Below are 27,209 nucleotides of genomic sequence, written 5' to 3'. Positions count from 1 at the left end.
TTCCTAACATTAGCGTCCCTTTCCTGTTTGTCAACTGTAGGTTTTCCCTTTAAAGTTCTATGTTCTCCCTTCCTCAGCTCTTACCTGTGTTGTTTTGTCTCCCCCATTTTTACCTGCCACTCTGCTTCCCTTCCCACCTGTTTTTCATCTCTACAGCGAATGGATGATCCAGGTGAGACTGGGAATAGTCTACCTGATTGAATTTGCGCCAATGGGCATAATTTCAAAAACCTCTCCTTCCTGACTTTACTAAATCTGTATTTAAAAGCTAAATACCAAACATCGCTGACACGACACATAGCAACGACACATCTACACATATGANTTCTNCTTATTTTTGACACAAATGGAACCCCATAGTGTTCATGTTGAAAGGCTTTATCTTCATGGATCCCAGTTTGTACGGCTCTCTGAAGGTGAGCGAAACTAACCATGTGCGTCATGACGTCACGCCGCCGCTATAGCTACATCTTCCTGTTTACCCGGACGTTCTGCTGTGTGGATCATGGCCGGTGTTTTGCTCGGTGTCTCGCTGCAATGCTGTTCACCCAGCTCCCCGAGGACGTGCTCTACCACATCTTGTGTCATTTGGACCGCACTTCTCTTTGTCGTCTTTCTCAAGTTTGTAAAAGCATGAATCGCTTTGTAAACCGGGACGCTGTGTGGAGGAGGATTGCAAAAGGCTGTTTAAACAGCGGGATAATCTGGAACGGGACGGACATGTAAGGAGACAGCTGAGAAAAACAGCTGCTTTTATTTTCCTTCTGTTGCCAGGGTTACATTCACTGCCGCGCAGTCATTCTTGTTCTTCGTAGACACAGCTTTAACTGGACCAGTGAGGCTATTCCTCCGTTCTGTACAGAACCGCGAGAGTACAGAAACAACACGGGTGAAGCTAATGAGAAGTAACTGCAGACATAGGACACATGTCAGCTGTCAACACGACACGTGGGGCTTCTTGTCTGCAGATGCTGACAACAGAAGTAGAACCTTACAATACACACACACACACAATTCAAGTGTGTGAATCTACCAACATGTGATGCTAGGACCCCTGATCAATATTTTGGAGACTCTCGGTGACCCTTGTTTGATCTTTTTTTATTATTATTATTATTATTTTTATCACAGCTTTGTCATTCAGTTGCAGAGAAGACTTCTTTAATTGTAAAACCCCCAGAGAAATGAAATGGGTTTCATTTTCTGGTTAAGTTGAGGGAAACGGGTCATAACCCTAACTTTCACGGTCCACTAAGCACTACTACCACGTCCCACCAAATCAACGGGCCAATTCTGCCATCCATTCCCCAGTTTTCATTCCCTCCTCTATCCAGCTCTCCTCTGTAAACAAGCAGTAAATAGTAAATATCAGTCCCATCAACTTAAACCATGCCATAATTGTCTTTATCAATTATGCAGATGAATTATCATAAAATACTAAATAACTTTGAATTCAGTTGTGTACTACTGTTATTATTGCTATCATGTTCTATTACACTCTTTCCTTTTTATTATGGTTCTTGTTTGGGGCAATTAAATAAATTGAAAAATTATATCAAACTAAAGGTAACTAAGTGACCTCTTGCTTGCGGATAATATTCAGATTCCATGTTTCCTTACAGCAGACTAGGATATAGAAAATGACTTTGATTGCACAATATATCAGTACTAACATCAGTATCGGCTGATATTAGTCATATGTAAACCATATTGTATCGGTCAAATAAGTAAAACTAGATTGATACAAACAACCAGTATTTATTTTCATTTGTTACTGTTTCTTTTAAAATTTTAAAGATGTTGAATAGGTAGAGAAATATTTATAATATAATTTATATAATATCGAGAAATATTGGTTATCGACCACAGCAGCATTATTAATATCAGATGTTGATATCAACCCCAATTTCAAATATCGGTACGTTCCTAAAGATGACTTTCATCAGTTATCAATGTGAGTATAAAATAAATCCTGCTGGTGGTTATAAATTGATGCTTGATCTGTATAAAACATCCCACCACTGTAGTTCTGTATGAAACATACATACATTAAAAAAAAAAAGGCCAGCAGTCAAAAAGGCCACTTTCAGCAATAGATGGCTCTAGGTTACTCTGTTGTAGTGCGTTTGAGGAGACCCATGACAGGTTCTTTGTGTCCCCGCCTATGCTAAAAGTGTCCCACTCAAACACACCAATAGAGTTCTGACCCATTTGTGCCTTTCTGAAACATTTAGCACTCAACTGGACGGTGGTTTTTAAATTATTTTGGACTGACATCATACTCTTTCCCAGGTGATGAGCAGCAACAATTCTTGAAGGCTGTTACTGATATCTTTCCCCTCTCATTGTTTAAGCACAAAGATGTTTTTCCAAACTCGTGAGGCATTTTGTATTGCCTTGTAAGAGAATTCATACTTTTGACACATCAGTGTCAAAACCTTCTAGTAAGATTTTGTTTGATCAATACAGAGCGCAAAGGAAAATGAAACATAGTTTTAAAACATTATACAAATAAAACTGCAAAAAACATTTCATCCGGTCAATATTTTGTGGATTCTTTTGCTGTCTCGTCCAGTTCAGAATATCTAGAAACGCAGGAGCGTCGGAACCAGAGACCTTAAAAGGCTCAGCAGCTTGATAAAGAAGGTCCTGGTTCTGTTCTGGGGACGACTGGGGAACCTGTAGAGATGATGATGCAAAGAAGGATTCTTCTTAAAATCAAGAAAGTTATGAACAAACCTGACTACTATTCATTCTCTTTCCATGTGCAGATGATGGATTGAGCAGAGCTCTGTGAGATGTTTAAAGCTTGAAAAGATTTGTATTTTTCTAAAACCTAAACCAGCTTTAAGCTTCTCCACAAGGTTTTTCCTGACCTGTCGGCTGTGATCTACATGATGCTGCTTGCTTTCTAATGTTTTCTAAGGAACGTCTGAGGCCAGAAACAGCATAGGTGCAGTTAGACTCTGATTCTATTATACACAGATTCATCGCTAGGTAATTTCAGAGAGCATTTTGTACTGATGAATATTATTTAGGGTTGTAAGAGTAAAAGGGGTTGAATACAAATGCATGCCACACATTTCCAATTTTTATTTGTAAAAAAATTATATGTATTGTAAAATAAAAAAAGCAAAACACAGTTTAAAGTTGGATCCAATGTGACAATATGTGAAAACGTAATATGGCGATGAATGCTTTTGCAGTAAGCTGTATATTTTACAAATACAAAAACATAACCATGCAATACAACCATTTGGCGCTACATCTTTCAACCTTTTAGAAAAATGAATTGATGTTCAGTTGTTTCGGTCTTTGCAGATATCCTAACATCCCTCTGAAGGAACGAGTGAAAACAGCTCAGAACTGGTATCATGGATTTTGTAAAAAGTGGACTCTTCTCAAATGGAAGACAAAGTACGTCAATCATTTGCTTTTACTCGGCAAAGCTTGCTATATTTTTCTTCGCAACACAAAGACACTTAGTTTCATTGTATTTCCCTGTAATGTACCTGATGTGAGAGTAATTATATTTTTCCACATATAAAATCTTGTAGAATCCTCCCTTTTGCAGGTGCTTCCTGTGAATAGCTTCCTCTCTGGAAAAAAAAAGCTAGCTAAAAGTATTTTTCTCCTTTTATTTTCCACATAAATTATTCTTTTTACCTTTCCCTATCTTGCTATTAGACTGTTGCCATGGTTGCAGTTGGACGGCGATGTGCTGTACTTGTCTCAGGCTGCTAAAATCGGAGCCTACTCTCTGAACCATGACTCCAGGAGGCTCCAGCGAATACCACTGGAAAATTATTCGGGGCACAAGGGCGATGTCTGTCGCTTTGTCCTCACAGACTCTCACCTGATCAGTGCAGGAAGGTAATTCTTTCTCTACATGGCCTCTTTAAGTTCATGTTTTGTTGTTTTTTTTTTGACAAAGTCCACTTGGCATGGTCATTATGTAACTGGTTTTATCTGAACTACTACATATTATTCTTAGACGTTTTCTTCTGTAATGTTGGCTTTACAGTTTCCCAGCTGGACAGCACCATGGCTTATGGGTTGTGTGTAAGAGAGGCCATCCATGACAAACCTTTTTAAATTTATCATACAACTATTGTGCAACGTAAGCTGAATAGTTCATTTTAGAGAGCTTATGTGGCTTCATTTAGTAACTTAAATATTAGTTTGTTGTGAGTAATATAAATTTAAAACCAATAAGTAGTTTTGATTGAGTAGTTAACTGTTTTCCATAATTTTTTGTATTTTGTTGCGTACAAAAAGCAATGCCCAGAAATTATGTTTTTTTTTTTTAAGTTCTAAACATTCGGCGTCTGCTTTGGTCTCAGAAGGTCTGGTATTGGTCTTGTAATCATTAACCAACATACACCTTCACAAGTTTCAATTTGTTGTGATCCTTCTCCTTCAAATATTTGAATACATATTCTTTAGTGAAAGAGAAACTGCATACTTTGTATAGCCATCAATATACCAAGATATACAGCCATTAATGATTTAAACTTTAAACCACTGGTGTTCTGGATGTTATTTTAAGCATAGTCAAACACATGTTAAAATGTTATAATCTTCAAACTTCTAAATAGTCACAGCAGCAGGTTAGACTATCTCATGCTCTATTGTCTTCTTCTGACCCACTGCACTTGCCTCACTGTCAGAGAAACTTGCTGATGGTTCATATTAGGCAGATGATCTTCTGTCATAAGTGCAGTGTGAAACTGAACCAAACCAAATGAAGGTGAGACATTTGTTGTATTACACAGAATTCCCCTGGATTATCCTTATGCAGAAGAACTCTTAGGGGATTTTTGTTTTTTTTTTGCTTGTTTTTTATGGCAAAACAAATGCTGTAAAATATGTTTTAAAGGTTTATTTACAAATGATTACTTGAATCGTAAAGCTAAAATAAGTTTTGATATTTACTGCACTTGTCTACACTGACAAGTGAGCGTGTTCCAACAAGTGAGAAAGCTTTTGTCACAGTAAACACAAAGTATTTGTGGTGAAATTCTTTAATGTGTAAAAAAATAAAAATAAAAAAAAAAAAAGATTTCTGACTGCAGCTATTTGCAGTACTACAGGCTTAAACCATTTGGATCAGATTCAGTCCAGATTCAGTCCTGGAAAACTGGTATCTTGCAACCTTATGCATCCCTTCGTTAGCACATCTGAATCAAACGGATGGCTCATTTCCAGGCCTCTGCAGAGCTTGATGACTGGTGATGAAGAAATTCAGCCATTTGATAAAGATGTGTTGGAGCAGGGATGCATTTAAAACTGCAGGATGGTGGCTCTTGCAGACTTGACTTGGCCATCCCAGTTTTAATTTTAGACCCATCTATTATAAGCAGTGAAATGCCTAAAGAGCTATTTTGTCTTGTCTTGTCAGTGACGGACGGATCTTGGTCCACAGCAGAAGACGTAACTTGTCACTGGGGCTTATGGGTCATAGCCAGGAAGTGAACTGCCTGGACTCTAAAAACGGACTCATCATCAGTGGATCAAGAGACCGAACAGCTCGAGTAAGAACATCTATCAATTAGTTGTTGATAATGATAAATTAAATACTGACTTATTGTCTCCTAAGTAAAGAATTTTGATAAATTTCAGTTTTTTTTATTTATTTATCTCTTTTTAAGCTCTGGTATAACACAGAGTAAGGATAATATTTTTTGTTACATCTTTTAATTCTGTAAACCACGAATTCTGTGTTTCCTTCTTTCTACCATCTTATTTAAGTTAGAGTTTCCATGGCGGAACGCAAAGACGCAGCAGCTCGGAGTTCCTCTCATTGTCACTGATTTTTAAGGCTCTATTTTTTTATTAATATGGCTAGGATCATGTACAACCGATCAGATCTTTTCCAAAGTGGATTACGGAGCGAATGGTGCATAATCGAGGATTTTATACAGATGCACAACATACCGCCGGACATAGCCCACACACAGGGCTTCTCATGGACATTCATGCGCCCGAGGCTCTCTGAAGAGAGGCATCAGAGAGGCCAAGACGAACTACACCTGACCTGAGTCTCCCCTATAACACCTGCTGCTGGATCATGGTCTTCCTGATCCAGAGGGTGAGAGTAGGATCCCACCTGTCCTCAGCACTGAGCACCAGGACCGGCTGTCCACAAGACTGTGTGCTAAAGCCCCTCTACATTGTAGCCCCACCCACCCAAACAATATCATCATAAAGTTTGCCCTACGGTGGTGGGGCTCATCTCTAGAGGAGACGAGGCCGCATACAGAGTTCAAGTGGGACGACTGTCTATCTGGTTCACCACCAACAACCTCCGCTTGAACATCTCCAAGTCCAAGGAACTGATTGTTGACTTTAGGAGAAGTGAACCAGACATTCAACCCAGCATTATAAATGGGGAGAGGGTGGAGATGGTGCTAAATTTCAAGTTTGCTTGAGAGAAGACCTGACCTGGAACGCTAACTCCACTTCAGTCCTGAAGGAGGCACAACAGAGACTGTCCTTCCTGAGGATTCTCAGGAGGAACAATCTAAGACCTGAGCTCTTGGTGGCCCTCTGTTGCTGCCCTGTGGAGTCGGTGTTGAGGATCTCGCTGTGGTTCTGAAGCTGCACAGCGGCAGAGAGGAAGCAGCTCCAGAGATTCTGCCCAGATATTGATTGGCTGCCCTCTTCCATTTCTTCCATTTCTGGAGGATATCTACAGGACCTGCTGCCTCCGGAGAGCCAGTAGCATCATCAAGGACCGCTCACAGCCCGGCCACCACCAGTTCAAACTCCTGCCCTCAGGGAGGTGTTTCAGGGCAATAAAGTCAAGGACAAAAGGACTACAAAACAGTTTATACCCAAGAGCTCTTGTTGCCATGAACACAGCTAATCCATCTAAAACTTGATATTTATTTACTTATTTTAACATCCCAGGTGTTCTGTGTTTTGAGAGTTGCATTTTTTTTTACATTTCGTTGTGCTTTATATGTGCACAATGGCATTGAAATTAATTCTGATTCTGACCTAAGCATGCGTTAAAAATATTGTTACTGGTGACATTTGTTTCTCTAGATGTGGACTTTGACCTCCAGCTCCCCCTTAGGAACGATTCCCATGTTTGACAGAGTTTGGTCTGTTGCGATTAGTCCCACTCAGAGGTAAGTACTTTCTTAAGATAATTTGCTGAGCTTAGTTTAGAACGTTTTAGAAGCACATAACCTTATGCCTTATAGATCATTTACTAAAGACTAAATTACACGTCCTATAGATGTACCTTAGGTGCTTTACCCTTTTACAACTTTTATGAATCAAATATAAGCAACATAATTTGGCTTTTTTACAAAAAAATAAAAAATAAACCCTTTGCAGTGGAAGTAAAAATTGATTTCTACAAAATAATGCCAAGTAATATTTACCATACAATAGATATTCACTCCCTTTAAAGTGACTAACCTAATTCAGCAGAGATCCAGCCAAGTGGTGGTGGAGATCTCTTGAGCATAGTGAGGGATTGTAGTTTAAAGTGAGGCTGTCATTTCGTGTCACTGACCCTCCTGACCACTACCAACACAAGGCCTAAGGACATGACAGAGGTGGATGGACTGGGAACCAAAGTGGCAACCCTCTGCAGGGCAAACACCTACATCACCATCATCACCCTAAATGTGTAAAAAACAACAACATATTTTTAATAAAAGTTATATTCTGCAGCCTTAAAAGAAGTCAGTTCCTTCATACACACTTTCTCATGCTTTGAGTCACCTCACCCCGGCATTTTGTTTTCTTTGATGATCCAATCTTGTGGATTAGTTGACATTAAACAGTGAGTGGATGATCCGCTCGATAATGTAAGGCATAACAACCCATCTGCTGGTCACCCATGTCATCCCACGTCTAATTCCATCCCATGTTCTGTTGTTACACTTGATATCATCTCAAGGTCTAATAAGAATCATTGTTGTGGCATTAAAATGCCAAGGCTGGTACAGAACTGCCACCCCCGTTGAAGTTCGCTGATGCATTGGAAAGTAAACCGAGCCGATCAGTGGCCTTGGTCCATGGCTTTTTTTGTCCACGTTTAGATTACTTGGTGAGAAGTGGGGATCTGCAGGGTACAACAGTAGATTGTTCACCTCTGGTTTTCCCCTCTTTCTTTTTCTTAGTGTTAGTTTTCCTCTAGCGACAGGCGCCGCTATGATGGGGCTCTAGTGCGATAGGTTGAATCTCACAGCGTCATTCCTGGATCGGCCCATTGCTGCAATACGTCACAGCATCCGCCATATTGAATGTGGAGTATCTGTCAGTAAGCAAATACTGGCAGAAATAAATGGACAGAACTTTGTAAAGCGTCGTTGTACACAGTACTTTAAGTCAGTGCCTGTCAGTGACACATTCTGTCACACTCTAATATATTTGGGATTTAAAGAAAGCACTGAAGACAACGTTTTTAATTTTTGGATGTGATTAATTGTTTAAAGAGCACAATGTTTATATTTGTCAGCTGATTCTGATCAATCATTTTCATATTGACATTGATGAAGACACACACACACACAACACACACACAGGAGTGTATTCATGAACATATTTACACAATTCCATAATTTAATTTGCATTAGATATGAAGGAAGAAAAAACGTAATTTCCTTTTAATTTTTAGATATTTTATTGTGAAGACAATAAACATTGATAAATCAGTCATTGTCAAACATTGGCTACATACTTTTCTTACTTTTTTTTCAGGAAAAAAATAGTTATTATAGGATGATATGTCAACTCTGCTACGGACAGCATAGACAATGTGTGAAAAAATGTCTACTAGACTAAACTATTTATTTCATTACAGAAACTCTCTTAATGCCCGAACACTTCAGATTGAGATGTTTAACTCAAAAATACACAGAGTGAAAGAAAAAAGTGGACATTGAAATACAGATTTATTTATATTATACTGCCAACACAGGGCACAGGCAGGGTTCAGTCTATTGGTCAAACTGGGAGCAGTCCAGTGACTTCTGAGACGTCCTGGTAGACACAGGCTAAAGCCAAGGGTAACAGAGAAATTATCTAACAGTGCAATAGAAAATTCATCCATGATGCCTTCACATTCTGAAAAAACATACATACATCTCGCAGATGTCTGTTGGGTTTGGTAGGTGTTGGGTTTTCGGCCAGTGCATTTATGATCTGTGGGGTACCAGGGGCTGCTGGTTGTGTCACTTCAAACGGGTGTCCTGGGTGTTGTGCTAGGCTGCGATGCTATGCTAACACCATAACTCTGGTAAGGTATGAAAATGTTATCCACATTTCCGTACCTTGAAGAACCTTAGTAGAGGCGACCACCCTCCTTCTCTGAGGTTTCAGTCAGATTTGCCCATCACTTCTGTGGATGTAGATACTGTATATATACACACACATACAAATTCAAAAAAATTCTTCAAGAGATGCTTTTGATGGTCATTTGTCAAGAACCAATTTGTCGCTGTTGACTGCACATTCCCTTTGTCCTTTACCTGTCAGTCAAGGTTGGTAACCCGGTACAAAGCAGGCATTACCTTTAGGGGACAACACTGCTTTAATATAAATGTAAAGAAAGGGGGCTTGGGTGGCAGAAGGCAGTTAAGAGAGAAGCTACCCTGAAGAGAGGTGAGATCAGCCAAAGGGGTTATCCTTGATTTGTCAAGAATTCCTCAAGCACAACTACAAAGTTGTCGCATGGACTAAAAGTGCCTTTGAAACATTCCAAAAACAGGACAAGATTGTTGGATAAACCGTCCCCAATTCAGTACTTTCTCACCGCTACCAGGGGGGGAAGACCTTTGACCTCTAGTAAGTATAGGGTGACGCCACTGTAGCCACCCAGACAGCCTTCTCCGACTGCACTCCCACTGCTGCTGTTGCCACCATCCAACCTCACACACTCCAGTTTCACCCCCACTGCTCTGTCCCACTCAACCGCAAGAAAAAGCCCGAAATTCATGTCTTTCTCTTTGGTCTCTCCTGAGCAGTCCCTGTGGCTCAGGAGTCAAGAATTCAATTAGTTAAGAAAAGAGAAGAAAAGAGCGAAGCAGCAACAATACAGCGATAAGGGGGCAGAATGTGTGTTCCCACACGCTAAATACAGGGCGCTTTCCCTGGGGCCCACAGAGCCAGAGGACCTGCACCACAGGAGGTGAGAATAATCACAGCTCCCTCTGAACCCCCTCATTACACACATTCTCACACACACACATGGCTTACATTCCTTGCAAACACAGATAGCTTCATCCAGACATGCATTACACGCAGGCATTCTCCCAAAGAGAGAGAGACACACCTTGCAGATGCCCCACACTTACTACACACATAAACACAGTGGGAGAAACACTTAGCACACATAAGCCTTCGTGCACAATCACAACACAAACACAAACCGAGCACCTTTCATTATATCTCGGCCTCATACAGGTGTTCTCTGGTCTTTGGTTTACCAGGAAGACTGTTTTGGTCTATTTAGCTAGCGAGAAATGAACAGGTGGACAAACAGCTGTAGTGGAGTTTCAACTTGTTCTAAACAACTAGCTTAGCCTGTTATGTAGTTAGAGCTCATCACAGAAACACGAGTCTGCTGGGTTATCAGCAGGGGCGAAAGGAGTTTGAAATTCTTGCTGGGTACTATGACGAAAATCGTCAGTGGCTCGTTGTGCGAACCAAAACAAATAAAAGCATAACTATTTTACTGTACTGTAGAAGAGCTTCACAATGTGGAAGAAATATATATATATTATATTTTGGCTCTGGCACAGAGGGTGGAAAGTAATTACTTACATTTACTCGTATTGCTGTAATTCCAATTTGTCTATGTTGCACCTTTACAAAACCTGAATTTTTACTTTTACTTGAATTTGTTTTGAGTAGAGCTACTCAGTTGCATTTGAAATCATATCCATTAATGAGTAAAGATAAAACATAAGAAAAACCGGCATTGATCTTTCAGCTGGGTTTGTATTAAATGGTGTGGCATCAATTGGAAGACAGAGGAGCAAGAAAAACCCATCAAGTTTAGCTCAGGTTAACTTGTGAGAAAAATAAAACCCTTTGCTGAATTTAATGCATCAGTTTAACTGTAAGTACAAGCATTAGCTGTATGATGCATTGTGAACTTGAATAATATTTTAACCACAAAAGTAAATGTCAGTTTTATCAAGTACTTGTGATTATGACATGTATTGACTAAATTTGAAAACACAAAATCAGGTGATTAGTTTGGAATCGATTATTTAAAACTATTAGATAGGAGGGATAAACTCAGCTGACATAAGATGTTGGAAATGAATGTCCCATTAAAAATACACAATATTTTGTGTTGCTTTTTTATTTATAAATCTGGTCCTTTAGATTAAAAAAAAATTAGAACATTATGTTCTCATTTCCTTTGTGATGAGCAGAACTTTGTTTTGCTCATCACAAAGTAACTAATGTAACATTTTAAAGAGGTACTTGTTACTTTTGATGTTAGTAACTTGTATTTAAGCGCAAATTTAAATAAAAAATAACAGCAGTTTTACTTGAGTAGCCTAATTTTTTTGTACTCTTTCCACCTCTGCTGTCATGTTCAAATATTGATAAACAATTTCATCTTTTAGCATCTTCAGTAAATTTTTATCTTTGGCATCACTGACATTTCTTTTGAAAAAGATTTGTTAATGTTTTCTGTACATTTATCAAAATTTGATTTTGCTTGAATTAAAAATTCACCGTCCTGCAGTGTTTTCCGGGTTATTATTTTAATGTCTATGAATGATAAGCAATTTATTGTTTGTCCTGTCCCAGTGCAATGCTTACAGCAACAGATCGAAAGCGATGAGAAAACAAGCTGCCCTTGATAAACCCCTGAATTCACAGGGGCGGCTTAGAAGAATCTGCCAGTTTGACGGCCGAAACTATGAGGCCGATGTCGACTTTACCTCTGGTAAGTAGAAGTAGCTAGTAAACATGTTAGCTGAAGCTAGCCCAATCAGCAACTGCATGTCATTGTGCAGTTCAGGTATTTGCAGTAACATTTCATAGTAACATTTTTAATGAGTGGAAGTATATCGGACAAACATTAAATAAATATGTGAATATAAAAATGACATGCTTGTGTCAAAGTGTGTCGTCATTCCAATAATTAACAAAACGTTATGCTTTGTGCTATTGTAAACTTTGTATACATTTTTTAAAAATTTGGTTAATTGTTAGTATGAGCAATTGCAACCATGTAGAAGAAGAATCAGGCTTGAGAATTTGAAAACAGACATGCTTAGTAAGAATGGAGGGAGAGAAAGTGAAATGCCAGCAAGCATTGGAACAAATGTGTGTATATATGAAGCTTAGGAAATATAATAAATCTGTGCAGATTATAGTAGCTATTAAATGTGATTTTAAAAAATACCTTTACAAAATGAATACATGACATGTTGATCATTTGCAAAACGTTGTATGATAATCAAATATTAAGTTTAGTGAAATATAGTCTTTTTGGCAAACATTTTATAATGTAGCTCGTCACACAGAACAGTCATTGCAAGGTGCAGGGAAGATAGTACAGTATATATTAAAGCCCAATATTTTCATTCTCAGGTTTAAGTTGGTAGTAATGCAAGCAACAGTGTAAATAATTTAAATATGACTCGAATTATGAACGTATGATTAAACTTGATCCAGCAGCAGATGCTATTGGTAACAGAAATATTAGGAAAACTTAAAAACTATATGACTATGATCATTTTTATGTACTTGCAGGATGTGCTGTTTGCACTACCATGAAGTCAACCGATGCCCTGGCAGAGAGGAGGATCTCCAGATCTGAGGAGTGGGTCTACTTCAAGATCTAGTCATCAGGCTCAAGTGAGAACAGAGAAGCAGCTTGTCTTCACTCCGGACCAAGATTCGGCAGCATGAGATGTAAAGGGCTGACAAACTGAAGTACAAACTGTGAGATACAGCTGAGACAGATGTTGTATTTGGAACAGCATACTATATTGCCAAGATGAATAGACATTTTACTGATCTTGATCATCTCACTGACGTTCCAGAGAAATTGTTGTCAACGTGGGCACTGGTCTCCACTCAACAAAAAGCTCCACAGAAATTGTGGAACATACTGTAAAAGAAATGCAGACAAAAATTGTTTGTTATAAATTGTACCACGTCTTTAATATAAAGCCACCTATTGTACAAAGTTTGTGTTACAATCAAATACAAGTATCAGAAATGTTGCATTATTAAATATGGTTAAAAATCTAAATAAAGTGCTTATTACCTTGCACTAACTGGTTTACTTTTGTTTCAAAGCACAGTGTATTACAAAAATGTACACTACACCACTGTTTATTCCTGCTTTAAGACAAGAATAACAGCGATAATAAGCAGGCAGCGTAGAAAAAATAATAAAAGACTGAACAACTCACTTCGTGATTTGCGGTACGATGCTCTATGTGTGTCACAGTGTGAACGGCTCACGTCCAACAGCACAGCATACTGTGCCATTCATGCCGCTTGAACGGATCACGGATGCGCAGGCACTTTGTTCCATCCATTTGGCGAGAACAGCATGCCTTCTGATTGGCAGTACAGGAACTGTGCTGGAGTGGCACTGTCTCTCATTGGGCGAATCTTTATCATACATTTAATGGGTCACAGAACATGGAAGTTCACCCCTTCACCCAAGATGAACTAAGAAATGAATGAATCAGGTAATTAAATTATTTTATCCAGTTTGTTCAGTCAAATGATTTGTTAATTTGAACAGATCATTGCATCACTAGATTCCTCCAAAACCCCTCTCTGCAGGGTTTACCTAGCTTGGCATAAACCAGGCCTTTACCCTACACTATGCTTCGTACACAGGGTCCACTGAGAAATTATCGCTTCCTGAAGGCGTGGACTGTGTTGAGTGTTTTAAATATTACCCAATTGCTAACATTTGCTCGGGGTCATTGGGAACAAGGGTCGGAGAATCCACAAGGTCATCTGAGAGCATGTACCAGCTATCTTAATCGAAGCACGGCTGGGAAGCAGGTGGATCGATGGTTGTTTGGCCTCTTGAAGGGGATCTTGAGTGATGATTGACTGAGACGGAGCGACGACTTGGTGCTGGTTGGCTGAGGGGGGTGTGTGGTAATTGGGTGTTGCAGGTAAGCAGAGTCTCCCAGCTTGAATTTATACCTGACATCTCAGCTTGTCAGAAGAGATGAAAAGCACATAAAATATTGAATTCACAGCAAGTAGGTTTTATCTATTTCCTGGCCTTTTTCTATGAGCACAGTAACGTGCTTATGATGGAGTGGACTAAGTGTTTTGCTTGTGTCTTTGAAGTACCAAAGTGAATTTGTAATAATGTGATAATAAAATCATAATTTCATGAGAATCTGCACCACACTGCACTGAAATGAGGAATACTCAGCATCTTGTGACTGGTGTTGGGTTTACAGATAAGAAAATACTTAATCTTTTAACACATCAGAATCAAATGATCAGTCCCAGGACATTGAAGCTATTGTTTAGGCAGCTGTTTATTTCAAAGAAAGAACCAGACTTGCTGAGCAGGTCACATCTATCTTATTAATATAACTTTTTTATATACATGTGAGAATGTTACAACTTTTGGCAAAATTGCATCTTTATTCTGCCAGTAATATAACTACTCTAATAAAATATTTTTGCTCTCGTAAGATTATGACTTTATTCTTGTATTTTTTTTTTATTAAATTCTCTCAGTAAAAGTAAAGGCATACTTCCTTTACCTCTACCGCCATTTTTGTTTTCACTGTCAGAAACTTCTCCATCTCTCTCGTGCTTTTATCCTCAGTGTGTCTTTGTAGGCTACTTCTACTGGCAGCCTGTTGATCAATTTGAACACTGCTGCCACCTGGTGACAGGAGGCTTGTTTATTGGTCAAGCAAGAATAAAGACAGTAATCTCGCGCCCCTGACACCTAACCTACCTCCCGTTCAGCCTGTTGCACTTTTGATTTCTGATTGCTTAGTTCACCATCTGCCTTGATGACTACAGATGGCATATGTTCATTTTTCATGTGGTATATGGTTTTCATATGTGAATTTCATTGGAGGTAAGGGTGACCAAACATCGTAATACTGTTTGAAAACTAGTATCTATTTTTATTTTACCTGACTGGAAAAATTTAACTAGAACAGCGTGAAATTCCCTGCAGCCATAATGAATACAAATTGTGACCAAAATAGGTCACAGCTTATTTTTTATTTGTGCATTAGATTTTTTAATGTGAGTCCAAATTTCATACCACAAACAAGCAAATGTGGCATGACAATAAAAAATCCTTGAATTCTTGAGTACTAAATATAAATTGAGTTTTAATGAAAATGTACAGTTTTATGAAAACCCTTGCTCATTGATATGTTTAATTTTTAGAGGGACTAAACGCATCTCACTGAGAGCTGATCTTATACTGTGAACAAAATTGCTTTCATATTCCTAGTAAGTAATGGCCCACTGCTGAAGTTTAGAGCACTTTTTCCTCTCATTTATCCACTCGCCTGCATGTAAAGTGTTTGAGTCATTAAGACATATTACATTCACTAAAGTCAATTTGGTAGCTTAATTTATTTTATCATGCTGTGATAAAGAGTTGTAGGAAGTGGAGGATACAAGAAGACAAGGAGGAAGAAGAGGAAGAGAGAAGAGGACATAGTAGAAGGAGGAGGAAGAGGAGGAAATACAGATTTTTTTAAAATGTCTGTCAAGATAAATGGATGGTTAAAACATTTATTTTTAGCTGAAGGCCTACAGTTAAAATTTGTAATTTTAAAGTATAAGCGCTATGCATTTATAAGTTGGCATATTTTGCCGCACAGCTGTTACATCTTGTTGAAGTTTTGTTTACACTACAATAGATGTATTTATTTATTTATTTTTGAAGAGTGGTTTGATATTATTAGATCATTTTTGGAGGGTATTTCCTTTACAGTTATGGAACTTTGCTTAAATTTTTTGTGAAGCTTCTTTGGGTTACAGTGGAAATTTGAGCAAGATGTAAGTTAGGGGTGCACCAATTTATCAGCCAGCCGATTTATGGACGCCATTTTCCTTAATTTTGGGAGATCGGTGATCGGTCGATCTTATCCCCCGATCTTATCTACCTTAGCAAAGGTCTAAAATTTGTTCTTCCCCAAAAGTTAATGCTTTTTGCCCTTGCAAACAGTATTTCTGTCCTGAATTCTGCCCTGTAATTGGATTTTCAGGAATGCATTTATACATCCTGTAATAAATTTTAGTTTTAACCTGGAGCTTTTTTTAGAACCCAATCAAGCACATCTGTGATTCTCCACCTAAAATGGAATTGGACTTAATATATTATTTTTGGCTCTTTTCGTGTTCTAATGTAAAAGTCCTAACATTGGAATAATGTTCTTAATGTTCACATTGCAAAGCGGTGTGTTGTGAAAATTACCAACAGTCTTGGAAACCATCATGGTTGCAGATGATTTGTGTTGTGTGGCTGGTGTGGATGCTTGGTGTTGGATCCCAGTTGGTTCCAGCTGGATGAACACAGCCAAGGGGCTGACTGAGGAATGTCCTGGTGACCCTACACACAGAAGACACGAACAGAAGCCAAAAGGACCACAGGGGGTGAAGATGGAACAACGGGGTCCTAGCATATGTGTGTGTGAATCTGTGAGAGAGAAAGTGCATGATTGTGTGCATGCTAATGTTTGATCATGCATATCGGTGTGTAAAGGGCCGACGGAGCAAGGGAGAGGAGGCTCGGGAGTGAACCAGAGAGAGGGAGTGTGGGGTGGGGGGTATGGGGTCAGCCCTTGTACCCTTTGACCATTGTCTCCCTCCCTGACCAATATAAAAGCATCATAACCCTGTGAGCCCAGACATATTTAGAAACCAGATAAAAGCACTTTTTACAAACTAGATACACATCAGGCACAAAGCCCGGGGTCAAGCGCAACAAATTAACAACCCTCTTTCTGATGGTGAGTTGGGGGTCTGGGGTGACGGGGCAAAGCCAAACCGCCCCTGGAGTCCAGAGCCAAATGCCTTCATATTCCCAGAGCAGAGACATGGGCTGCTCGCCTTTATTCATTGTAATTGGTCCAGGGGCCAGAGGCTAAGATAAATACTGACTTACTTTTTGTTTGCTTTGTGTCCTACTAACACAAAACTTCTCCAAGCTAACTCCAACTAAAGTCAAGACCATCATTATGAGAGGCAAGAATTTAATTCATTCGTCAGTCTCATCACAGTGAGGCTTAGCAAATTGGGGCTCATTATTTAAGGGAGTAAAACTGTTTTCATGGCTGTGAAAAGGTGGAAACTGATGATGTTTTCAGCACAACAGACTGAGAAAACTATTGATGTTCTTTGAAATAGTCCCTGCAAAAAAAGACTGCAAAAACTAACAACACCCTACTAAAATATTGGAGTTATTATTATTATTATTATTATTATTATTATTAATTTTCTCATTGAGATTAAAAATCTCTTTTACACAAGAATCCTGGCTAAGACTGGCAGCAGTACACAGAGATTACATAACATTCACTGCAAAACAGAAAAAAGTTAAGATTGTCATAAAGAAATTAGTTGAACGATTCCACAGTTAACACATTTACAGACAAAATGATTCCTTCACAAATTCTGATTAGATTTGATTGGAAGATTGATGGAGAAGAGAGTCCTGTGTGGAGATTGAGGTTCATGTTTAGTTTAGGTCCAAGCTTATCATCGCAGTTCGACAAAAAACGTTCTAACAAAATTACTTTTAAAGACATGAAGAACTTTTTTTCTTCTAAACATAGATGCATACTGTCTGGTCAAAGTCACGTGCCGTTTTTGATGTATTTCAATTAAAATGTGATGCACCAGGGCAAAACGAGGAACTAGTCACTAGAGCACAAATGAAGAAAAAGGATAAAAAAAACAAATTTCTGAGAAAACACAGATTTTTGTCTTTTGCAAAAAGTATACTAGGTTAAGTGATTGTCTAACATTTATTATTATCTTCCTCTTATCTAAAGTTGGATTGCGGAAGCAGCAGCCTTAGCAGAGAGAGTCAGACTTCCCTCTGCCATGTCATTTAGCCCAGCTCCTTTGGGGGAACCCCAAGGCGATCCCCAGTCAGCAGAGAACTAGTACCTCCAGCATGTATTTAGGCCTGGTTTAGTTCCACCAAAGTTCAGGGTTCACAGAAACTCCATAGTGCAGTGTTTCCCAACCCTGGTCCTCATGGCGCACTGGCCTGTATGTTTTAGGGTTTTCTTGCTTCAGCCCTGCTGATTTCAATTGATGGTTGATTAACAAGTGTTTGCTGAACCTTAATCTTCTGAATCGGGTGTATTAAGCAGGGAAACATCTTTATTTAGTGACATTTCAGACAAAAAAACAATGGTATCGGCCAAAATCGGAATTGGCAGGTCAGGCTTTTTAAAGATTGGTAATCTCTGATTGGCCAGAAAACTGCAATCGGTGCAACCCTACTTAAGATGGAATACATACACACATATGCATGACATACTTTGATTAAGTTAATTTCTTTGAGATGTAATTTCAACTGCTAACATTTTAATTTGTACTAGGTGAGTCTTTGTCACTTGAGAATGTGAGCCATCGGTGATTCTGAGCCTTCAAATAATTTTAACAGCTCCTGAAGAAGTTTCATGTAACTTCTAAGTTCATGTAAAAATAATGTCTTTTTTTAGTCATAAATTATCATGCTTGGCAGCAAACAACACATCACCAACTAGTTTAGAGTAGCTCACTGATATATTAATGCAGTAGCCATTTAGCCGGATCTAAAAACATTTCGCTTGACAATGTCAAGTTTTAATTATTGTTATCAAACATTATGAAGCAATCTTCTGAAATATATAGGGCCAAGCACGAGAATCAACTTCTTTACACTTTAAACTCAGATTCACACAAAGACACTAGTATTTAAATGTTTGGCTGTTGAACTGGACCGTTCCAGGTTGCTATCAAGCTAATTTTCTATTAGCAGCTCCACAAATCTTTTTGATGAACATAACCTTACCATGACACACACAGACATACCTTTATCTTAGCCGTTTTCTATTCCTCCTCCTTTTTTGCAACATTGTTTTGCTTACTTATCTTCCGCTAGTGCTTTTGAGGTTTTTGATTCGTACTGCACACTGGCAGCTCAGATTACTAGTGAAGCGTGACCTACCAGGGCCACCAGGGGGCCCCCAAGAGCTATTTATTTTTTTCTTTTTGCCTGTATATAAAGAATGATTTCAACATGATCAAATATATATTATTGTTAAAAAAAATCACAACTTTATAATGAAATTGTGTGTTTTTGTTACTATCACATAGAAATCCTTACTAATAAAAATATATATGTTCCACTTAGTGGGTCCCCTTAATGGCCACAAGGTCCTAAGCAGCCACTTAGTTTGCTTATGCCTTGGGCTAGCCCTGCTTTTGTGTCCATGTGAATGACTGGATTTCACATGGACACACACAGAAACACATCTACCAGTTATGTACCAACAGAATACGCTCCACCACCCATTTGTTGCGACTGAGATGGAGTTCAATTCATTTTCTGGTTCATCCATAAAGTCACACTTATGTTAAGCATCAACTACAGGATAGCAGCCCGCTGTATTCAGTCTATCTGCTCACCTGTATCAATACACCTGCCACACTCTTCCCTGCCATTCGCTCTGAACCAGCAGCTCCAGGAGGAGAAAGACTGTCGTACTCCAGGCATCGTGCCAGTCAATTTAAGGATGCTTATTGGTCCCCCCGAAAAGCGATATAAACCCAGACATTATCATAACTCAATGAAATACCACTGCATTTCCTGGACTGAACTTGAAAATTGGACGTTATGCTTCTAACACTTAGCATTCGTCAACAACTCATAGGTGGAAGTGAGAATGTTGTGCAACACAAATAATCACCAGCTTTAACACAATGCTCTAAATATTAAAACAGATTTTAAGGCAATAATCCTGGAGGCAGATAATTTGCTTTGAGGGATTTTAGTAATCAAAGTACAGCCTTAATGGAAAATGGAACAAAAGCTGAAAACTTCTAAAAACATATTTATAACTAAATAATCCAGACCAAAGCTTATTTCTGCACATCTTCCCAGTCATAGCTATTGACAGTCAGAGCTGTGGGGTGTAATGTAAATGAATAAACTTTGGTAAACTGTGGTAATGCCCCCCAGGTAGCGGAACAGGTTTTCTGGAGAATTCTTTTGAAATTCTGAGGCTTGTTTTCTCCCCAGTCTTGTTTGTAGAGTGTTCAAATGGTCATTTCTTCATAAATGTCTACGTGTTTGACATAATCAGAAAGCTATTCTTTGTTTTTCTTATCTGTTCAGAGGAAGTTTGATGCCCTGTGGTCTCTATGGATAAATCGTGGTCTGGGCTATAGATTTAAAGCTAACAATCTTTTTAACTGTTGGATTCTCAATGGTGTGTGTGTGTAGTCCTACCAATTAAGTGATTTAAGTGAATGAGAAGTTGTTTCCAACTGACTGTGTGCATGTTCTTCAGCATGTCTGTGATTTGTCCATGTGTGGGTGTGCGTGTGTCTGTGTGAATTAAACCAGTTTCCCACTATACACTCAGTTTGTGTTACCCCACCCCACACAGACCCTTAGATAATTCAACCAGCTGATGAGGTTACCCAAACGCTAACAGAGGCCCAGCATGCTGCTAATGATGAGAGGTGGAGTTACAAGGCGGAGGGCTCTGGCGGGGTTAGAGATGGGTGGTTCTGTTTAGTCAGACACAGAACTTTGTGTGGGGGACGGGGGATACCTGCCCCACATTAGGCGAGAGAGGCTCTGACCTTAGCAGCTATAATATCAGTACAAGCTCTGACCCAAGATCAGGCCCAGTTGGCACTTCAGAAGGGTGAGGGAGTTAGTTAGAGAGCGGGGGGGTCTTTTATTGTATGGTTAGTGTCCTCTAGCTTTCCTCTGCCAGTGCCATGGCCTAGTGAGGGGTGAGTAATGTGAGTAATGGAGAGTAATAGGGTGCAGATAGTGAGTGTGAGGGTAACCCTATTGTATCCTGTGTCAGCTGGGTCAGAGGTCACCCATGGCACATACTGGTCTTGGCCCTGTCCGACCCATTTGGGTCTGAAATGAGTTTACCCAACACTAATTAACGGGGCCTGCCAATGGGCTCCTCTTGCTAACTGGCTTGACAGATGCTTCTGGGTCTTGCTTGGATGGCCTTGCCCCCCACCACCGCAGCCCTCTGCTGTCCGACCACCCCTCTGACCCCTTCTCCCAACACTCATATGTTCAGCACAATCCTCACCATTTGCATGTCATGATGATCCCACCTGCATTTGTGGTGATGCCTCAGCTTGGTGGTATTGGTATGGCTGGACTCCAGGCCTTTTGACAGGGCTTCCTGAACAATGTACACTTACACTACTTTTGAAATGTTTCCACCTTTTGTCTTGTTACAACCACAATCTTCTTGAGACTGTCTTGGGAAGGCAGAGTATCTTCAGTCAGAGGCTTCTTCAGATTTACTGTAATACAGATCACGACAAGAGATCTTTCCTGCCAATATCCATTAGTATTCTCAGTATAAGTATTAGTTATAAATATTAGTATAAGTATTCTCAGCCTTTCCCAAAAAGCAAAACTGAGCTTTTGCCACTGTTTATCTTTAAGATGTTTCTACAGCGATGACTTTGACCTTTCTTGTTCACAGCGTTTGTGTTGAAGTACCAGTCCAGTTTATTATTGAAGTGAACATCCAGGTACTTCAACAGATAACAAAATATGAGTGAATCAACAGTGAGATATAGCTAACCAGAAACATTGAATCCACGTTGAAGCCTGACATTGGAATTATATTGAAAGTGGTCTGTGACTTACATGTTGAATGTTAGGGTTTCACCCTTAGCTGATCAATGTTGATTCAACCATCATCTACATTTGGATCTGCACGCACAGTTTACTTTATATTGAATCAGTTAGGAATCAATGTTGATTCAACTATTGAATCAACATATTCATGCAAATGTTTTGGTTCTGATAGGTCTACATGATAACATAGCATTAAAAGTTTCTTCGCTGGTATTAAACACAATTTTGTTGGCAGACGATGGGTATTATCGTCTGCCATTATATTATCATAATGAATTACCATAATGGTAACAGTGAATTACCATTGCTTGCAATCTGGGTCCACTCTTCCACAATCTGTCCAAGCCCTGGATGTTCACTAGTGTTATGTGTATGCAGCCTGGCCATTGATTTCCTATGCAATTCTGATTGATTCAAATCTCGCTTCGCAGCACAGTCTGCAAACCACAGCATGGTCTGTGAAGCTGAGAGCCCTAGCACTCTGTACGAAGCAAAGCATAGAAAAAGGGACTGGGCTTTACCAGGCTAGTCTGTACGCACATCATGTGAAAGTCAGTCACCGTTTCCTTTGTCTTGGTGGTTTTAATGTGAAGGTTGTTGGCCTCTGACATGGTAACAAAGTTGCTGATGATCTCCTTCAGGTCCTTCCCATTAAATACATAGCCTACAATAGCTGTATTGTCCGAATGTAGTGTAAAGCATTTCAGAGTCCTCTGAACTAGATAAAGTGCTACATAAGAACAGGCAATTCACCATTTACCAATCTTCATAACCCGCCTCAAGAGTTAAAGTCCCTTCTTCACAGGTGAAATAATCATTTGTTATATTACCAACAGTCTTGACTGCTAGCAACTAAAGACCAGTTCCATCAGTGCCTAAGTAACAATGGACTGACCCCTAATGGTGTATCTTGCAAATAGTGGGTCCATACTGTACAGTCAGTGTTTCACAGCTAATCTGCTTATTGATTATTGTTAATTTCTACTGTCTACTGGTTGTCTACTGAGAAGGAATGTCTTCATGTCTCCAGGGCTTTATGTCAGAATTCATTTGAGTCAGTGCCTACCTATTGTTGACTTCTCTACATCAGTGTCTGTACATTCATCCAAAGTATTTTAATGCAGGTGGCAGCATTTGTCTGTAACCACCTTACTGAGCATAAAAGTGGGACCTCCCTCCTGTCTGTCATCCCTATAGGAGGGCACTAAGTCCTGAGATTCAGTCTCAGCCCAACAGAAGCCCCCCTACCACCAGCACCCCTGGGCTCCACCCCACCCTCTACATAGCTTCTAACACCCAAACACACCCCGTCAACCCTCCCTAACAGCTCTCCTCCCCTCTCCTTTCACTGCTCTCCGACTGCTCCACATGCAGACCATTCATCGTGCATACCTAGGCTGCTAATTCCAAACTGCCTCTCCAATCAAAGGATCACAAGTGTTGTAGTTTTTGTCTCTTTTCTTTTGCTGAGAAACAATGTGTAATGAAAAGAGGCAGCGACAAGTCTGGTTTGTGTGTGTGTGTGTGTGTGTGTGTGTGTGTGTGTGTGTGTGTGTGTGTGTAAGAGAGAGGGAAAGGTTCTCCCCATCTTTTTTTCTCTGTTTTTGTTAATTTATCTTTTACTGTCAAATCAGTCAGTTTTTAAGAACATTTCTTTTCTCGTATTGATCCAGGCTAAAGCCATAATCTGTTGTATTCTAAACTGACAACAAAATATATCAATAATTTCTATAATGCAAGAACAGAAGCTGATGTGGCCCAAAATGGCTGCTTTTCTGTTATATCCACTGTTAGCTGTTAGTATTTCACCAAGCAAAGCTGGTTTTTGTAACTAGTATATAATAGGGTAATTTAGCTGATGTCATGTCAAACTATTTTATTATGTTTGTATTTGGTAGATGACCTTTTGGTTTGCGAGTCTGCTCTCTCACAGTCTGGATAAGATAAGATGAGATAAAAGACTTTATTGGTCCCTGAAGGGGTTGTGGGGTTGTTTGCCTTAGCATGGCATACAAAAATAAGTAAATAAAAAAAAATAATAATAAACATATAACAACAATTAACAATTAGCAGCAATAATCCTAAGGACACACATGTATTGCTCTGTATATTGCTAAATATATATTCATCTTAAACACATATCTTAAACTAAGCTTGTCTGTGTTTTGAGGCAAATTTGTTTTGAGATTGGACCCAGCAGTAACTTTTGTTGCTTTTTTTTATTTTACTCTAGTTGTTTTTCTAAATGTCTCTCCTTCTCTGTGTTTTATGTCCAGTTCCTTTGTAACAGGCACTGCATGCTGTGAGAATTTCTATCCTCTTCGTATCTGGGACGTGGAACGGTGAGTGAGGAACCTGTTCTAGCACTTTTTTTTTTCTTTTTTTTTTTTTACAGGGCACTCAAATTCAATTTGCTCTATTTTGAACAGTTGAAGTGTCAGGAAGAAATGAACAAATAGTTTTTTTCACAACTTCATTTAACCAAAAAGCACTTAGTATTAAAAGTCTGCTCTCATAAAAATGTATTGGGCATGAATAAAATGACTTCAAGCTACTGGATTGTAGCCACTGCTGCTCTGGGGCAGCCTGATGGCTATGCACGGCTGCCATATTGCACCTTCGGCTCTACTGGGTCCGTTCTGAGCAGGAAGGTAAATGGAATGGGGAAGTGGTTAGTTTTACTTATTTTCTTAGAGCTGAAGGGTGAGGGAGTTGGCGAATGAGCTCAACGAGAAAAGGGTTGAATCTCATCTCCAGAACCAGCTCCTCTATATAGTGCACCCCAAATGGGGAACAGCTGGATGTAATCACCTGGCAGGAGGAGAGAGAGGTAGGATACAGACACCCATCACCAACCCTCACATCCTGCCATTTTCTTTTTAGAAAGAAGATGCTTCCTCCTTCTAAACAAATCATACTGTCACAATTTTGAACTTTTAAAACACACGCCTCAGAGATGACCTGGGACATCACTGCACAGTCTGACCTTTGAGTGAATTTATTGAGACAGTCACCCTCAGGAGGACTGTCTAGAAAGTCTTACACCTGTGAATAGTCTTTCTTTCTGTTCCACTGGACTTTTGATAGTTTGAAAACAGCTTTGCAATCCTCACTAGATTGTTGAGCAGCAACAAATGCTGCTGTAAGATCATTGCTAATGTTTTTCCTTATTTGCACTGCGTGAACACACACTGATGCAGTGTATCAGTAAGCTGCCATAGCTCCTGCATTCTTTTGAGGTGGCCACACTGATTATGACCAGCTTTCAAAAGCATTGAATTAGCAGCACCTGGCTGGTTACTATGCTGAAATATGCTTATATTCTTTGAAATTACCAGTTTGAAGTGGTGCACCAGTTACAGTAAATATGTAGAGAACAGCAGACAGACCAATGTTAGAGTATTCTGACGCCCCCAGGTTGGGTCTGATGGCTTATTAATGAGTGTAACAATCTATGTCATATTTATGTATGGGCGTTTTGTTTGTGAACATTACCATTGTGGCCCTTTATGGATCAACAAAGCTGCAGTTTTAAAAACACCACAGCGCACTTTAATCTCCAACAAAAAGCTCTCCAGAGTGAGAGGCCTCTAAAAAAAATCCCGGCTTGGAAAGGTAAACCTTAAACCTCATAAATCCCTGACAAGGCTTCGGTAATTCCCAGCTTTACATGGGCCAGTGACAACAGGCCGACACAACATCACACACAGCCACATACAAAAAGCTGCTTCCTGTTCCCAAAAGGCTTGGAAACTCGAGGAGGGTATAAAACGGCAGCCACACAGGAAGAACAACGAAAGGGATGAGTAGGCACGTTCATCAGGTGGGAATGGGAAGTTGATGTGGTTACAAAGTGATCTGCATAATGAAATGGGTCATTTATGGTGTAGGAGTGCAGAACATGCAGGGGAATTTTCCAATTAGCTGTAAACGCCATCTGGGAATAATGAAATATCCTGACAGCTTTCTGTTCAGGGGTCATAGCTTTTGAAGAGTTTAGTAAATCTGATGAGATCCTGAATAAACTTCATACGGAAATCACTTACCAAAAGCTATTTTGTAAATAAACATTTATTTTAAGTATCTTAAGAACCCACTGTGACGAATATAACTAAGTATTTAAATACTCTGAACAGTAATAAATTTTCTTCAATCACAACGTTGACACATAAAGACCCAAAATGGCCATCAGCCATCTCTAATGTCTCTCCATCTGGTTGTAAAGCAGCACATCCACTAGACATAAACACAGTTGTTTATCCAGTTGGCTCCGATTCTGTGTCCTGTAAATTAACGTGTTGGGTGTTTGCTCTGCCTGACACCAGCTAGACAGATTTTAATGTCACCACTTCCTGTCTATGATAACTTTGCCCTCTATATGGTAGTTATTATACATGATTTTAACTTAATATTGTTTCTGTTACTGATTCTAGTTTCATTATTATTCTGTGTTCTTTGGTCTCTCTTTTTGATTGGATCAACCTTGTTTTACCTTAGTTCAATTCTTTCTCAGTGATTCTAGTGCCTTATTTTTATTTTTTTGTGTGTCTAGTTATTTTTTGTTACTCTAGTTGAATTATATCTCTTATGTTTTGTTATTCTTTAATGTTAGCTTCTTTCCCTAGCCCACTGTGGGTGGGTCTCTCTCTCTCTCTCTGACTCTCTCGCTCTCTCTCTGTCTGTCTGTCTGTCTCTCTCTCTCTCTCTCTCTTTCTCTCTCTCCTAAACCTGCCTTCTGCTCTCTCCCTTCACACCTGCAACCCGTTAGCTAGTCAGCTCAGGTCCTTTGTTCCAACATTCACTCTCCCAGTACTTATATACCTGATTTCCTCTCACTCCTTGCTGGTTCCTCCCGTTAAATCCTATTACTTCTCCATTGTTACCCTGCTAGCTATTGTTTCTGATTCCTGTGGTGTTTTCTTTGCTCTACTTTTGGAGCAAAAAAACAAAACAAAACAACAAAAAAAAACACGTGTTCTTCTTGGTTTTTGTTCTACGTTTTTGTTTTTAATTCTTTTGCCATTGAGTCTACAAAATCTACTCGACATCTCTGCGTGCTGCATTTGGGTCCACCATCTATCCACACATCATAACAAATCCAGCATTTCAGAAGCAGAACATCTGGCCATACAGTCAAACATGGTGGTGGAGTAGAGTGATGGTCTGGAGCTGTTTAAAGGCCACTTGCTATTAGTAAAAGCAATACTTTCTGCTCCAGCAGAACATTTTGAAATAGAACCTCTGACCATCAGTTTGTAAGCTGTAGCCTGTATTAAAAAAAAAAAAAAAAAAAATATATATTTATATATATATATATATATATATATATTTTTTTTTTTTTTTTTTTTGA

At 39.3% G+C, this 27,209-nt stretch overlaps 1 protein-coding gene and 2 long non-coding RNA genes across 4 annotated transcripts in view; 2 read left to right on the top strand and 1 right to left on the bottom strand.

Moving 5' to 3' along the window:
* The first annotated feature begins 416 nt into the window (after window positions 1–416).
* fbxw4 (F-box and WD repeat domain containing 4) overlaps window positions 417–27,209 on the top strand; it is a 41,176-nt gene continuing 14,383 nt past the window's right edge. Inside the window, exons 1-6 of one of the 2 annotated variants that reach the window (XM_015014999.1) lie at window positions 417–722; window positions 3,322–3,417; window positions 3,688–3,873; window positions 5,402–5,534; window positions 7,051–7,136; window positions 24,136–24,201. In XM_015014999.1, the coding sequence (XP_014870485.1) occupies window positions 433–722; window positions 3,322–3,417; window positions 3,688–3,873; window positions 5,402–5,534; window positions 7,051–7,136; window positions 24,136–24,201 (857 nt within the window). In that variant the 5' untranslated portion in view covers window positions 417–432. The remainder of the gene's footprint in view (window positions 723–3,321; window positions 3,418–3,687; window positions 3,874–5,401; window positions 5,535–7,050; window positions 7,137–24,135; window positions 24,202–27,209) is intronic. The other variant, XM_015015000.1, reaches the window with a different exon arrangement.
* On the top strand, window positions 11,380–13,267 carry LOC106934857 (uncharacterized). The gene is made up of 2 exons (XR_001421781.1): window positions 11,380–11,929; window positions 12,742–13,267. It is a non-coding gene; the product is annotated as an uncharacterized LOC106934857 (long non-coding RNA).
* Window positions 24,225–27,209, bottom strand: part of LOC106934856 (uncharacterized) — a 19,159-nt gene continuing 16,174 nt past the window's right edge. Inside the window, exon 3 of the long non-coding RNA XR_001421780.1 lies at window positions 24,225–26,671. This is a non-coding gene — a long non-coding RNA (uncharacterized LOC106934856). The remainder of the gene's footprint in view (window positions 26,672–27,209) is intronic.

This window comes from Poecilia latipinna, unplaced genomic scaffold (assembly GCF_001443285.1).
Source record: "Poecilia latipinna isolate Pla-1442-1.1 unplaced genomic scaffold, P_latipinna-1.0 Scaffold1873, whole genome shotgun sequence".
Taxonomy (NCBI): Eukaryota; Metazoa; Chordata; class Actinopteri; order Cyprinodontiformes; family Poeciliidae; genus Poecilia; species Poecilia latipinna.
This window is presented reverse-complemented; position numbering and strand designations above follow the sequence as displayed.